Genomic DNA, 15,635 nt, shown 5'->3' on the forward strand with positions numbered 1-15,635 from the left:
ACGCTCATTGAATAGCTGATACTGATATTCAGAGTGTTGTCAGTGATCTTTGTGCAGTAATTTCCTCCCCCTTTTTTATTAAGAGGGAAATTTTGTTTTGTCGCTTGGATTTTCTTCCAGTCTTTAAACTGTCATTACTGTCATAAAAGAAATGCTTAATTGCACCCATGATGCCAGACTCTTCTGATGTATCCCTTAAGAAACTCTTCACAAATTCATGTATATTTCCAGAGCTAAAATTATCCCAAAATGAGCACTTAAGCAGAAATGAAAAGGTTTGCCTGCTGTGGGTTAGGTGTTCAGCTGATTGTTTTTGATTATTCTATGTTGGTACCCCTGACACCAGAGGGAAATGAATAGCATTATAAAGTATGGATCCCGGCGGTATTTTGCATGATATCTTGAGAAGAAGAATCATAGGAGTTTTGCGAAGTTTCGGGAACTGTGAACAGAAAAGGGGGAATTTTACTCTCAGGCAATGTGAGAAAGAGCTTGCAAATGTCTGCTGATTTTTTTTTTTTTTTACATTAAAATTTTTTAAAAATTTTGTCCAAGTGTAGTTAATTGCCTGCTGATTTTTAATGTCTCCTCCTCTGAAAGTCCCATTTGGCCTTTTGGTGTCAAGGCTGTGATTTAGGAGCTTTCAACAGAGGCACACAGCCCAGGCGGGTGTCTCGTGATCATGCAGAAGCACATCTGAAAATTCAGTTTTTGTCCACAGGATCTTTTTCCCGCTTTGGGTTTTCACCTTGAATTCAGGGTCTTCTGTGGTTAAAACACTAAAAGAAATCACATCATACATTTATTTATAATATTTAGTTATGTATTTACATATTTTAAACTTATGTTATCAATTTATTAAAAAAATTTCCCCCCCAAATATAGGCACGTATTGTTTAAGAAGTCAGATTGTTCTACGGGGCTTGTAATAAAAAACAGTCTGCGGACCTCCCCCACCCTTGATTCCTACTTAGGGGTGGTGTGAACGGCCACTTTAGCTGTTTCTTCAGTTTTTTGCTCCCGCATTTCTCAACTGCATGCTTACGCTGACATTTCTTGACTTTTTCAGCTTTAAACATCTCCCATGATTTCTTGGTGTGGAAGGTGAGGGTTTGGTTCTCCTATCCCCACCTGCATCCTATACTACAAATGTATTATATTTCTTAGGTTAGTTCAGTAGTTCGGTAGTCATGGCTTACAATGGAATATTGTTCAGCCTTAAAAAGGAATGCGATACTGACAACATGGGTGAACCCTGCAAGCATTATGCTGAGTGAAACAAGCCAGACACAAAGGGACAAATACTGGATGATGCTCCGGAGATGAAGTCTCCAGAATAGGCAAATTCCTGGAGACAGAGAGCAGGTTAGAGGTTAGCAGTGGCTGCAGGGAGGGGAGAATAGGGAGTTATTGCTTCATGGTTACAGAGTTTCTGTTGGGGGTGGTGAAAAGGTTTTGAAACTAGTGCTGATGGTTGTACAACACTGTGAATGTAATTAACGCCACTGAATTGTCTAGACTTTAAAATGGCAAATTTTCTGTCCTATATGTTTGACCACACAGATAAGTATACTGGTTAATAAATAAATAATAGCCTGCATTGTTTAGACTGTAAATGGTATTCACTTATTTCCTTTCTTGTGCAAGTTTGATGTCTTCCAGAGTTAGTGATGGTCTCCTTTTTTCCCTTTGCCTAGTTTTTTGGGTACCTGTCATCAATCAGCCACCAGTTCTCCCACCAAGAAGTGTAAACTCTCCCCTGCACACGTTCAAATGACTACAGAGTTCTACAATCTGCTCTTTCCCGGAGCCCTCCAGCCCCTCTTCCCGTCTGGGGTCTAGTTCTCCGAGCCTGTTGAACTGTCGCTCTGACATCCTTTTTTTACCACCGACCTGGGGATGCCTTTCATTTGTTTCCCCTTGTCTCGACTTTTTTGTCTCACTCCGTCGTACTGTGGAGTAAACACATTGTTGAGTATCTTCCTGAGAAGGGACATCAGGGAGGTCAGTCTCCAGCCAGGTCCCCCAGAAGCAGAGCCCTATGTGGGGACACCTGTGCCAGGAATGTAGGGCAGATGTGCTCCATGGGGAGCGGCCCCTAGGCAGTCGGAGTGGATGGGCTGGGGAGGAGGCTGGGCTGAGATGGGAGCACGCTGGGCGTTCCCTTCAGCATGTAGACTGTCCCTTTCTCCTCCTGTTCTCAGTGTGGTACCCACCCCTTAGCTGGCGGGGGTCTCTGAGTGTGTGGTGCTGTGGTTGCTTGGCCGTGTGGGGTACAGGAAGAATCTTGGGGTGCCATGGCTTCTTCTCCAGGCTTTCCACCAGCCCTCTTTTTTTGTTTTTTTTTTTTTTTTGGCACACGGGCTTAGTTGCTCTGTGGCATGTGGGATCTTCCTGGAGCTGGGATCGAACCCGTGACCTCTGCATTAGCAGGCAGATTCTTAACCACTGCGCCACCTAGGAAGCCCCACCAGCCCTCTTTATTGGTCCATTTCCAGTGGCTCCAGGGCTCTCCATCCCTGCGCTGTTCTGGGGTTCTGTGGGGTGAACCGTTTGCTTCTACTGGGCTCAGGTGTCAGCCTTTTTGGGGTGTCTTTCAGTCATTACGTGCCCACCCTCCCTCCCTTTTAGCTTCTAAAACCCTGTGACTGCCATCTCCTTCCGTCCTTTTGTCTTTGAGCTTGAGCTCCTCCTCATCCCTTTCCTTTCACCCTAGTGGGAATTCGGGAGCGAGCAGCTTGTGTTCCATCAGCCACGTTTAACTAGAAGTTCTACAGCTTATATTTTGTGATGTTCAAAACTGGACTAGGATTGACACACTAGCACAGTAAATACTGCTACTGTAAACACAGTCAACATTGAAAATCATACTTGGAGGGAAATTACTCTCTGATTAGATATACTGAGTAGGCGATATTCTGAGTATTATGGTTTTTAAAGAATTTGAGACATCCAAGCGACAACATAGCTTCGGGATTAAGGGTGTGGCCTGGGTTTCAAATCCCAGGTCTGTCACTTCCAGCTGTGCCCTTGGGTGACTTACCTTCTCTAAACCACAGAGAGGAGGCTGTAGGTTTCAAGGAGGTGACACGTGTAAGGCACGCAGTCCCCTCTGACTGCCACAAATAGTGTGGCCCTAGGTCAGTCACTGTGCTGACCCCACAAAGCAAGCTCTGGGCTCTCTTGGCTTTAAGTCTTTGCACGGTTCATGCTTTTCAGCTGGAATGATCTGCCTCAATCTTCTCTTAGGCCCCAGTAACTATTATTATTAATTTTTAATAAACTCTTTGTTTTTGCAAGTATTTTAGATTTTCAGAAATGTTGCAAAAACAGTACGAGGAATTTCCATATACCCTTCATGCAGTTTCCCCTAATGTGAACATCTTACGAGACTGCAGTACATTTGTCAAAGCTAAGAAATCAACATTGGTGCTAATCCCAAGACTTTAGTTGGATTTCACCCGTCTTCCCACCACTGTTCTTCTGCTATTCCCGGGATCCAGTCCAGGATACAGGTTGCATTAGAGTGTTCTTATTTTCAGTGTCATCTACAAGAGAGGAAGGTATGCCTTTAATTCAGAGCCCTGGACCGAAATTATAATATACCTCAGCTTTGTTTTGAAACCCCAGCTTCAGCTGTATTGCTAGGAGGGGATCATAGTTTGAGCCACACAATTGCTTGTTTCCCTGCCTCTAAGGCAGTCATGGGCTATTAGGGGTTTAGGTTTGTAAGGTCTGATGGATCTTGCAGAGGAACATGTTTAAAAAGGTCATCATCACGGTTTACTAGTGGCCAAATATGTCCTCAGTGCTGGGTTTTCTTGGACCAGCTCATATCACACTAGTGGAGAATGCCCATGGGGTCAATGGCATTTGGTTATTGCCGAAGCTGATTCATCCCAGCCTGTGGTTCCAGGATGCTTTGCCTGATTGTAAGGGAGGCAGCAACCTAAACCTTGTCTTTACTCTGAAGCTCTTAGAATTTCTTGGAAGATTCTGGGTCAGCGTAGGGCTGAAGGATGGCACTGACCTGATCCCGGGATGGTGCAATCAGCTTTGGATGGCATGAGCTTGCTCTGTGGCTCTGGGAAAGCCACTGAATCCCCTTGGGCCTCAGTTTTTCCATCTGTTAAATGAAGCCTCTGGACTAGGTAGGCTCCTAACATCCCTTTCAACTCTTCACAGAGTGTGATTCTATCAGTAGACGCTTCAGCGGGTTATGCATGAAGCTCTGAAAATTCTGTCCACTTCTTTCCACAACTGAGAAAAATGCTGTTATTTTAAACAGTTACTTATCCAGTGTTTGTCAAAGGAGTGAAGGCATTTGAGTAGGAACCTATACAGGTAAAATCACTTTAAAACTTAGGTAACAGACTGAAAAATGAGTGTTGAATCACTTCCTGATTACGCCTCCTTCCAGCTTCTCCACCCCCGTTGCTCTGTTTCATTAGCAAGGATAACAGAGAACTCACCTGGGCCACAAGGAGTGAACAGCTGCTCCGTCCAGGACCACTAAGATGGGTGGTGCTAACATATAGGTGCTCATAGCACAGCCCTGATCCTGGTCCTGGGGGAATATGGGCACAAAAAATGCATCCAGTGTGATGGAAAAGGGCCCCCCCCCAAAGGAGGGGTAGAGGGTGAGGTGGGGAGGAGGGTGCGAGCCTGCTGAGTGAAGGCAGGCTCAGGGAGAGGGAAGAATCCAACACAGTGCTGATTCCTAATTCCGCAGGTACTTCCAGCCAGGAATAGATTGGCACAGTATATGCGCTGCCCCATATAATTCTTAAAACAACCTGTTACATAGTATCATTGCCACCATGTTTCATTTTCTCGAGACTGAGCTGCAGAGAGCTGAGGTTATTTGTCTAGGGCTCCCCCACTAGTAAGTGGAAGAGCCAAGATCCAAACTTGGACCGGATCCTAAATCCTGCATTTTCCCATCCATGATGTACGTGGGCTCAGGCAGAGGGTTTAGGATGCTTGGCAGAAAGGGCGTGAGAGCTGGGCCTTGATGTTTTGGCATTTCCACAGATGCAAGTGCTTGGGCCAAGGGGGAGGGGGTGGGGGTGGGAAGGAGGCGGTTGTGGCTGGAGGGTTCAGCACACAACCGGGGTGGGGGCAGTAGTACAGGATAGGGTTCTCAAGCGTGGTTAGGCCAAGCTCACCTTTTAAAAAATGAAGTTAAAACTCACATAGCGTTAACCATTTTACAGTGTGCGATTCGGCGGCATTTAGTACGTTCACAGTGTTGTGCAACCATCACTTCTCTCCAGTTCCAAATATTTTTACTGCCCCCAAAGGAGACCCTATATCCATTAAGAACTGCTCCCACCAGCCCCTGTCAACCACAAATCTGTTCTCCGTCTATGGACACTTCATATAAATAGCATCATATAATATGTGGCCTTTTGTGTTTAGCTTTTTTTTCACTTGGCATGTTTTCAAGGTTCATCCATGTTGTAGCGTGTCTCAGTGCTTCACGTCTTCACGGCTGAAAACTATTCCATCGAATGGACTGTTTTGTCTCTCCATTCATCTGTTAATGGGCTGTTTCCATCTTTTGGAACAATTATGAACACGTCCAAGATCAATTCTTCTAAGTCACTCAAGCCGTTCATTCATCCGCTTGCCCATCCGTAGAGATGGATGTTGAAGGCATGCTAGTGGCTGAGATGCCAGGGGAAGCGTGTGAGGAGGAAGAGCCACGGTGGGGTTCACCCTGGGCCTGGGAGAAGGAAGGCTTCTCAAACACTGCCCTGAGACCCTCTCCGTCCAACCTTCAGATTTCTGAGCCCTGCGGTAGACCAGTCAAACCGGCCACCGAATGCAGTTAGACATTCAGTCCATGTTTTGTTTATTTCCTCCTTAGATCTTTTTTTGCAGGAGCTGTTGTTATTGAAATGCTCACTCCCTTCAGCTTCTTTGACTACTTGGCCAATAATTGGGCTGCTTTGGTCTTAGCAACGTCCAGCTGGAGGATGGGCTCCAGCACAAGCCTTCCTGTGGCTCACTTGACTGGCCGTGCTTTACATTTTCTGTTGGGGAATAAAGGGGCCAAAAGGACTTCAGGGGCACAGCGAGGCCCCTGTCTTGTGTGCGGAAACCCGATTATGTGTTCCTTTTATAGACAAAGGCAGGAAGAGGGAGGGACGGTGGTCACCTCCTCGTGGTCACATCTGATGTCTTCAGGGCTGGTGCTGCTATTACCGAGTCCAAGCCCATACTGCTCACCCCATGGCAGGCCAATACATCGAGGGACAGGTTGTTGATGCAAGGAACAGTCTTTATTCAGAAAGCTGTCCCAAGGAACCACCTTACCGGGGTTGGAATTCAGGCTTCTTTCATGCTAAAAGGGGAGAGGGTGTGGCTGTTTGTTGCAAACTTCATGGTGTCCGAATCCTTTGTTCTTGCATTTGTCCAGGTAGGTCAGGCCATGATGTTCCTGTAAACCTCCAACAAGACAAGTGTTATTCTCAGTTCTGCACCTTTTTACCTCTGTCTGCATGGAAAAGTGTTATACCCTTAAAGGTTGGAGGCTTGAGAATGGGCTGCCCTGTGTATTTCAGGCTATGGGCAACTTTCTTAACATGTCGCAAAAGCCATAGAATACAAAGGTTAAGGTAAAAGAAACAGAGCCAATAGGGAGTCAGATTTGTCCTTCCCTGTCACTCTGTGAGCCCACTTTGCCTTTATAAGCACGGTTGCCGCTGCGGGAGGACCTTTGGTATCTACCGTCTGGAGTCCTGCAGGGAGTGATTGGCAGTGATGACTGCATCCCCTTTGCTAGGCTCTCTATCGCCTGCAGGCCCTGCTTCTCAGGGGTAATTGAAGGTTAATCAGATACACTACTTCCTGCTTCTGTATCAGCTTGTTAATATGTCACTACACCCAGAATTTAAAAAATGCGTAACTTTTAAAGGAGCTTTGCTAGTGTTGACAGTTTCAGGGAAGCCACCTACATTGAAGGATTATTTAAAAAAATAAAGTTTATCATACAGTCCAGCAGTCGCACTCCTTGGTGTTTCCCCAAATGTACTGAAGAGTTATAGCCACACAGAAGCCGGTTCACGGATGTTTATAGCAGCTTTACTCATAATTGCCCAAACTGGGAAGTAACCAAGGAGTCCTGCAGTGGGTGAATAGATAAATAAACTGTGGTCCATCCAGACAATGCAGTATTATTCAGTGCTAAAAAGAAATGAGCTATCAAGCCATGAAAAAAACATGGAAGAATCTTAAATGCATATGACTAAGTGAAAGAAGCCAGTCTGAAAAGGCTTCCTACTGTACGATTTCAACTATCAGGCATTTTGGAGAAGGCAAAACTATGGAGACAGTAAAAAGATTAGTGGTTGCCAGGGGCTGCAGCGGAGCAGAAAGAGGTGGAAAGATGGAATGCAGAGGATTTTTTAGGGCAGTGAAACTTTTAGTTGTGATACCAGAATAGGAGATACGCGTCACTATGTGTTTGTGCGAACTTGTAGGATGTACAGCACTGAGAGTGATCTCGAATGTAAACTGTGGACTTTGGATGATAATGGGGTGTCAGGGCAGGTTTGTGGATTGAAACAAAGGCATCACTGTGGTGTAGGATGTGAATAGTGCAGAGGCTGTGCGTATGTGGTGCGGGGGGTATATGGGAATTCTGTGTACTTTCTGCTCAGCTTTGCTGTGAACATAAAACTGCTCTAAAAAAAATAACATATGCCTTTATGTGCTGTTAGTTTCTTGTTGCTGCTGTAACAAGGTACTACACGTGGAGTCTTAAAATGACTCAAATATACTATCTGACAGTACTGCAGGTTAGAAGTCCAAATTGGTTTTAACTGGGATAAAATAAGGTGGCAACAGGGCTGTGCTCCTGCTGCAGGCTCTTGGGAAGACTGTTGCTTTGCCTTTTCTAGCTTCTAGAGCTCACCCACCTTCCACGGCTCACGACCTCTTCTCCATCTTCAAGCCAGCGGCATAGCCTCTTCCAGTCTCTCCTTTCTGACTGTGACCTCTGCTTCTATCATCACATCTTCTCTCTGACTCTGACCTGTCTCCCTCTCTCATAAGGTTCCTCGTGATGCCATTGGCCCCACCCAGATCCAGGATAATCTCCCCATTGCAAAGCCCTTAACCATAGCTGCAGAGTCCCTCTTGCCATGTAAGGTGACACATCCACAGGTTTTAGGGATCAGGATGTGGTTATCTTTGGGGGAAACAGTCATTATTTTGTCTGCCACATATGCCCTTTATTTTTTAGAAAATATTTATTTATTATTTGTCTGCACTCGGTCTTAGTTGTGGTACGCGGGATCTCTTTAGTTGCAGCATGTAGGCTTCTTAGTTGTGGCATGCCTGCGGGATCTAGTTCCCCAACTGGGGATGGAATCTGGGCCCCCTGCATTGGGAGTGTGGAGTCTTACCCACTGGACTGCCAGGGAAGTCCTGCCACATATGTCCTTTAAATAAACTTTTTGGGGGCCCTGTTGTCGTTTCGGCCAGGCAACCCAATCTCTTTTTTCTCTCTCTCTTTTTTTCTTTTCGGCCGTGCCTCGTGGCTCATGGGGTCTTAGTTCCCTGACCAGGGATCGAACCTGTGCCCTTGGCAGTGAAAGCGTGGAGTGCTAACCACTGGACCACCAGGGAAGTCCCCAGGCAACCCAATCTCATTTCAAGATTGATCCTTGGTCATGTTCCAGTTTATGTGGGAGGCAGGGAGGCTGGCGAGGAAAAGAAATGAAGAAAATCCGGTTGGGCTTTGGATTTGACCAGAAGGATGAAGCACAGTGATTCTCCAGGAGGGAACCCACCCATGTCGTCTGGGATGCCTTTCCGTTTCAAGCATCCCGGCTTCAGGCAAATCCATCCTTGAGAAGCACATCCCTTCTGCCTCACCTCCCATCACTTGTCCATGAGAGCATTGTGTATTTCTCACGTGTATGGCATAGAAAAAAGATTGGTATCCAGTGATGCATAGGGATGGAAAGGAGCTTTGACAGAAGAGGTTGGACTTGGTGTTGAGACAGGGAGCCGGGGTTGGGGAAGTACCCCAAGTGACATTGACAAGGATGGGATGTGGGGAGGGACTGGAAGATGAGGTGAGTGTCCTTACTGGTGACATGGTCTAAGTGGGAGGCCCTGAAACGGGCAAGAATAGAGGTTGCTGGACATGTGTGTGCCTCTGTGCTGGTCCTCGCTGGTGGGAGCTTACCACGGATGGTGGCTGCAGGGCAGTTGAATTCTAAAGCAAGTGAGACAAAGTCCGGTAAGGGGATGGATCAGCCCCTGAGATAGAGGAAGCTCCCACAAGCTTCCTTTGATGGTCCCATGAAGCTGAGCTGAGGAGCCATTTTCATTGTTTCTGGGAGTCCCTGAGGCAGGTGCGATTTTCCATGGGTGGCACTGAGACTTTTGCCGGGAGCGTCCAGTGCCGGGCAAGTGACCGTGGGTGGCAGGTGTTTTGCAGGAGAGAAACCATTTTCTTCCTGCACGGATTTGGTCTTTACTGTTGCATTCGTAATACCTGGTTCTGTCACTCTGTTATTTTGGAGATGGATGATGCAGATGTTTTTTTTAAAGGCAAGGCGTAATTAAGTAATTTTAGAAACCCATTCAGCATTTTACGTGTCACTGCTGACTGTCATATGGTTACGATGGCAATGGGTGTGCTGTGGCCAAGATGTTATGGTGTCTGTAAGAGTAAACAACTGTGGATGAGTGCTTGATTCACTAAACGCTGGAGAACCTTTGATCGAATTGACCTTACCGAGATTTGAGTCCAGATCCGTCTTTTCCCTCTTGTTTTTCCGCCTCGTTGAGGGGGATGGCCCTGCTTTGCACAGTTCCCTGGATCTGTGACTTCCTGGCTCTGTGACCTTGCGCAAATGATCTTATTACTTTGAGATTCAATGTCTTTATCTACAAATAGCAGTAGAAAACAACATCTTCCTCCCACGGTTGTTGGGATGATAAAATAAGATATCAGATGTGAAGCTTTGGTCCCTGGAAGTAGTAGGTGGTCAGTAAGTTCCCTTCTTCCTTTTTAGAGATGAGAAAATTGACGAGACCAAGCTGACATGGTCTCACTGGTTGTCTTCAGATATTTCAAGGGCAAGGGGACTTTCCTGGCAGTCCAGTGAGTAAAACTCCGCGCTCCCAATGCAGGGAGCCCGGGTTTGATCCCTGGTTGGGGAACTAGATCCCACATGCATGCTGCAACTGAGAGTCCACGTGCCACAACTAAACATGCTGCAGCCAAAATAAATAAGTAAATATTTAAAAAAATATTTCAAAGGCTGTCACATTATCACAGAGGAAAGACACATTCTTTTGGTGCTCCGGCGAGCAGACCTGGCGGTAATAGGTAGAAATGGAAGGGAGACAAATTTCAGCTCAGAATAAGGAAGAACTTTGTAGTGATTAGAGCTGTCTCATGTCCAAGGCAGTGGAACTCACGAAGTAGTGAGCAGCTGGTCCTGGAAGTATTCAACTTAGCACAGAATTTCTCAACAGCGCTCTTCACCTCTGGGGCCAGGTAATGCTTTGCTCTCAGGGGCTGTGATGGGCACTGTGAGACGTTTACCAGCACCCCTGGCCTCTGCTCACTCGATGCTAGAGAAGCCTCCCTCTTGCCCCTGCCCTTCTTGTGACAACCAAAAAATGTCTCCAGACATTGCCAGATGTCTCCGGGAATGGTTGAGGACCACGGAATTAGAGGCTAGATGACAGCAAACTAGACTCCCTCTTCCCAAGGTCAACTCCATCGTACCCCAAATTGAGTTCTCGCAGCATTAATTAGACTTCTCATGGTGGCTTTGTCCTTTGGGATCATACCCACCACCGAGGACTAAAGGCCTAACCCAGTTCAGTTCGGGGCATCGAGAGCAGGCGGTGTCCCCACTCGGAAGGCCTTCTGGCGGTGGATTAATGGTTTGCTGCTTATTGTGGTTTTGCAGGTCATGTTGGCCGCCTCCTATTGGTCCCTCCTGGCCCCAGCGGTGGAGATGGCCATGTCCTCTGGCGGCTTTGGCGCCTTGGCCTTTTTCCCTGTGGCCGTCGGCTTCACCCTCGGAGCTGCGTTTGTCTACCTGGCTGACCTCCTGATGCCTCACCAGGTGAGTACCACTCCGCTTTGGGCTCTTGTGTCGGGGTGTGTCTAGCTCTGTGTCACAGATTGACTTCTGTTCCAGCTCGACATCCCCAAGTCGTGTCTCTGTTAAGTAGCCAGTGATATCGAAACAGATATTTCAAGCCATTTAGGGCTTTTACCTAGAGGAACGAAATCGTGACTTAATGCCGAAAAGAAGATAAGCTGTCGGTAGCCTGACTCATCATCCCCTTGGTTACATTTTGGTGAGTTCAGATTTTAAATGTCAGATCTCATTATAAACATGGAGAACAGCTGACGTTGGGTGGTGAGGCGCTATCTATATGAGTGGACCTAGACACTGGGGAGAGGGAGTGCCCGTAGCGGTGGTCCTGACCCTTGGAGAGGTCATGATGTCACCAGGGAGTTGACCAGACACCCAACTACAGCGTAAGACGGTCGACAGAGCATCCCATCCACAGGGCTTATTAATAGGAGGGTAAGGGAGGAGACCCGGCAGTAGGGCCTCGGGTCCCGCTCACTTCTGCCATCCGCCGGTTGTGTGCCCCTTCTCCCCACGTTCCTCCTTATGACTTGAGGATAACTCCCTTTAGGGGCTGCCAAATAAAAATGTTAAAAATCTAAAAAGCCACCAGAACTGGGGCGAGCCAGAGATTTGGGTGTTAGGGTTTTTTTGCCTGAATAGTGCTGATGGGTTGGGTTTGGGGAATGAGCAGGTACTTGCTTACAGAGAAGCGCAAAATGAACCACAGCCTGAAGTCTGGGCGTGGTCGCTGAGCAGAGAGAGCCCAGGCAAGGCCGCGAAACGGTGACCCAGCACCGTCGGCTAAAACCAGGTCGGCTGGAGGGTGGGCGTCAATAAGGACCCAGTGCAGCACACGTCACCTTACCAGGCGCTGTGTCCCAACAAGTCCCCGAGGTGGGCAGAAGCCCCCGGAGAGACCTGAGCCGGTGCCTGAATTCTCTGCTCGCCCAGGAAGGGAGGAGGCACAGGGAGGACCGTGTAGAGACCCGAGTGTCTCTGTTGGCTCGCAGCGGGCGAGGATCAGGTCGGGCTCACTGGAGTCAGCTGGGCATGTAGCCCAGGAGCTAGGCTCACCTTCTTTCCCCTGCCCACCTGCCTTCTTCCCTGTTGGAGAAAGAGACGGAAGAATTCCTGGGAACGTGGCCCAGACGCTCGTGAGAAACTGATCATGTGTGTCCCGGAAGGACCAGCCTCTGGACCAAAGAGCTGGATGCGATGGTTGGATGGACACCCATGATGTTGTCTGAGAGGAAAGACCACGTGTCGTTCTTGTTCATCGAGAGCTTCAACAGCCGTGTCAGTTTCTGCCCCCTGGACCCTTTGCTTCCCCGTTGTCAAATACATCTGCTTGGTAATAGCTTTGAGAGGCCCTCAGGGTAGATTCGCATTTTGTGCTCTCCAGTCCACCCTGGTCCTGTGCACACACGCTGTTGGAGTACAGTCTACGTGCCCTGGCAGGGAGATGTGGCCGTCTGTAACCTTAACTCCCGAACAGCAGACGGCGGGCTGGCTCAGCTGCTCTGCACAGCCCCTGCTGCTCTCACTCTGCTCTTCCCACCGGGGCCCTCCTGGGCTTCTAGGACAGTATATTGCAGAGGGCTCTTTGCAATCGTGGAGGGTCACCGTTCCCTGGTACTGGGGCCAGAGCTGGGGGCGGGGGGCAGGGGGGGCGGGTCAGGTGTATTTGATCAGCTGCCCGAGTGTAGAGACTTTCTCGGGCAGTGTAAATAGTCATTTGGCCAATTTGTTCTGCGCTGCAGTACTTTTTTTTCTCTTTTCTTTTTAACCTTTTGCTTCCTGTTTGCTCTGCTGTGTGCTTTGAATATAGAGAAGATCCCAGGGGAAAGTCTTGGATAGAGTCACAGAAAATTAGCCCTGGTTCGGGAGTGGTGGATGAAATCTAGGGAGAGAACGAAAGGGCCATGAAAAGGACGTCATAACCATTCATGCCCAGAACCCTGCTAATTGGCAGAAAGGTCCGCCTGGCAATACACATCTCTTCTGGGACATTTTAAAAGAAATGAATCCTTGCTGTTGATGTGAGAAGGGGAATTTGTCTTGGAAGGTCTTAGAGATAGATAAGCGTTATTTAGAATTGTGGCAGTCACTGAATACAAACACGGCTGTAAGAATGGTGCATGGGAGCTGCCTGTCCGTCACTGTGAGATGGGCGGGAGGTTTCCCTCGGTTTCACGATTAATTTGCTCACCAAACCTAGAAAGGGCAGCAGCTTGGATCTATGGCGGACGCTTTGTGGAGTCTGCGTTAATGGGATTTGATCTTGAGCCCGTGTGGTTGTCAGCACTGATTGAGCCGCCAAGGGGAATACAGTCTTCGGGTGGGGAGAAAGTGGGGCTAGGATTCGGTTTCAGAATGCTCGGTGCCACTGGAGTTGAAGGACCAGGAGTTCTGTGGGTCAATTCAGACTGAGATCTTTTCAGTTTCCCATTCATTCCGCCTTACGACCAAGCCCCACGGCTCAGCCGTGGCCCAGGAACAGGATGAAGTCGTGAAAGCACAAGGCTTTGGCTGCAGTGGTGATGGACGGGCCTCATCCTGCAGAACAGGGCCGGGGAGAAGGGCATCTGCCTGTAGAAAACCCCACAGCCTCCTTCCTGTCCTCTGGGAGGACCGAGCGTGGAGTTTGATGAGTAAGAGGAAGTGAGTCAGTCTCTGCCTTCTTTCACCTGGAGAAATGGGCCAGGGCAGGCGTCCACTCAGCACAGATGTGTGGTTTGAGGGATTCTGACATGGCCTCGTGACCGTCCAAGCACAGGTGCCACCCCCTGCCCGCACTGGAGACGACCACCCTGGTTATAATACTTACACTTACAAGCCTCTGGATGGGTGGGAAGGAAGGAAATGGTTAACAGCTGACCCTGTTCTCCGACTCTATTTCCATGCCTCCTTCAGCCTTTTGGATGTGTTTGTCCGGCTTTCTTTCGGAGCGGGGCCCCACAGTGCTCATGAAAAGGGTTTCACTCATAACCGCCTGTCAGGTCGAACCCACTGTGGCTGTGTCACCTTGGGCTGCATGAAATCGCTTGCTGAAAGGGTGTTTATCTTCATGTGTTTATCTGGGGAGAGAGTAGAGAAGGCTCACGCAGTAGCTGTTAATGGGAAGTGAGCTGACAGGGTTTTATAGACGCTTTGTCAAATGATGTCTTAATGAGGGGGGAGGAGGCGGGGCAGGCGAGGCCCCGTGTCCTCCGCTGGGCCGGGAAGAGGCCGGCAGGAGGACGCTGATTGCAAACGTGGGGCCCGCCAGCCTGAGCCCCGCGCTCCCCTCGGGTGCTTCTAGGGAGAAAGAGAATGGACCTTGAACAACTCTTTGGAGATATTGACATTTTCATGACCTTTGCAGTTTGCTTCTATATACAGTGAAGGATGGCGGTGGGTGGGAAGACGTCACCTTTAGTTTAAAGCTGTGATTTTCTCCTGGTGGGCAGAGGGGACGGGATGGGAAGAGAGTGGGTGTGTGTCTCCGTGGCCTCGTGTCTTTCTTTTTAGTCATATTTGTATTACATCAGCACAACACAGGAGACTTTTATTATCTCCTTATAAAAATTAAACAGAATTTTATGTGACAGTCCTTTCGTGCTATAGACCATGTCCTCCCAAAATGTAGATGTTAAACCTATTCTGCAATGTGATGGTGTTTGGAGGTGGGGCCTTTTAAAGGCGATCAGGTCATGAGGGTGGAGCCCTCATGAATGGAATTAGTGCCCTGATAAAGCAGCCCTCAGAGAGCTCCCCCTCCCCCTTCTGCCACATCAGGACACGTACACACTGTCTATGAACCAGGAGGCGGGCTCTCTCCAGACACTCAGTCTGCTGCCACTTTGACCTTGGACTTCTCAGCCTCCAGAATTGCCAGAAATAAATTTCTGTTGTTTGTAAGCCACGCAGTCGATGGTAATTGGTGAAAGCAGCCTGAGTGGAGTAAGAGGCTCCCCTCTTCCCCATACTCTTCCTAAACCAGTCAACCACCATCATCAGTTTAGTGGGTATCCTTCTAGATTTTTCTCTTTTCTCTTTTTGTTCTTCAAAAAAACGAGTTATGTTGTGTCTGATAAATATTGAGATATAAACACTCTCCCCTATGCTTGTATTATTCAAGTATGCTTTAAATCAACTCTGTAGCAGCATGAACCCTGACTCATTTATTTAGACTTCCCTTCTCTTTACTTGTGTACATGTATGTGTAACATTTCTACACAGTTGGAATCCTCTGTGCATTCTCTTGTGTGTTATTTTTAAAATTCAAAACGATTTTTATAATACAGTCATTTTAGTACCTACACAGCATCCTTCCATCTTAGTGTAGTTTGCTGGACCATTTCCCTGTCACCGAGTAGTTAGAATGCTCTGTGCTTTTACATACATATATATGTCCCTCTGGAAATGTCATTTTGGTGTGTGTTTCCTGAAAAACAAGTGGTAACATCCTGGCTGCATTGCTGCCACTTGCTTTTCCCGCTTTGCTTTACACCTTGGCAGTCTTCTCTCTGG

At 47.9% G+C, this 15,635-nt stretch overlaps 1 protein-coding gene across 2 annotated transcripts in view; it reads left to right on the plus strand.

Annotated features, from left to right (window-relative positions):
* Positions 1-15,635, plus strand: part of SLC39A11 (solute carrier family 39 member 11) — a 336,039-nt gene that overhangs the window by 32,007 nt on the left and 288,397 nt on the right. For both annotated transcript variants that reach the window (XM_057716107.1, XM_057716109.1), the window contains exon 4: positions 10,947-11,105. In XM_057716107.1, coding sequence (XP_057572090.1) covers positions 10,947-11,105 — 159 coding nt within the window. The remainder of the gene's footprint in view (positions 1-10,946; positions 11,106-15,635) is intronic.

Source organism: Hippopotamus amphibius, chromosome 17, assembly GCF_030028045.1.
Source record: "Hippopotamus amphibius kiboko isolate mHipAmp2 chromosome 17, mHipAmp2.hap2, whole genome shotgun sequence".
NCBI classification, from domain to species: Eukaryota; Metazoa; Chordata; class Mammalia; order Artiodactyla; family Hippopotamidae; genus Hippopotamus; species Hippopotamus amphibius.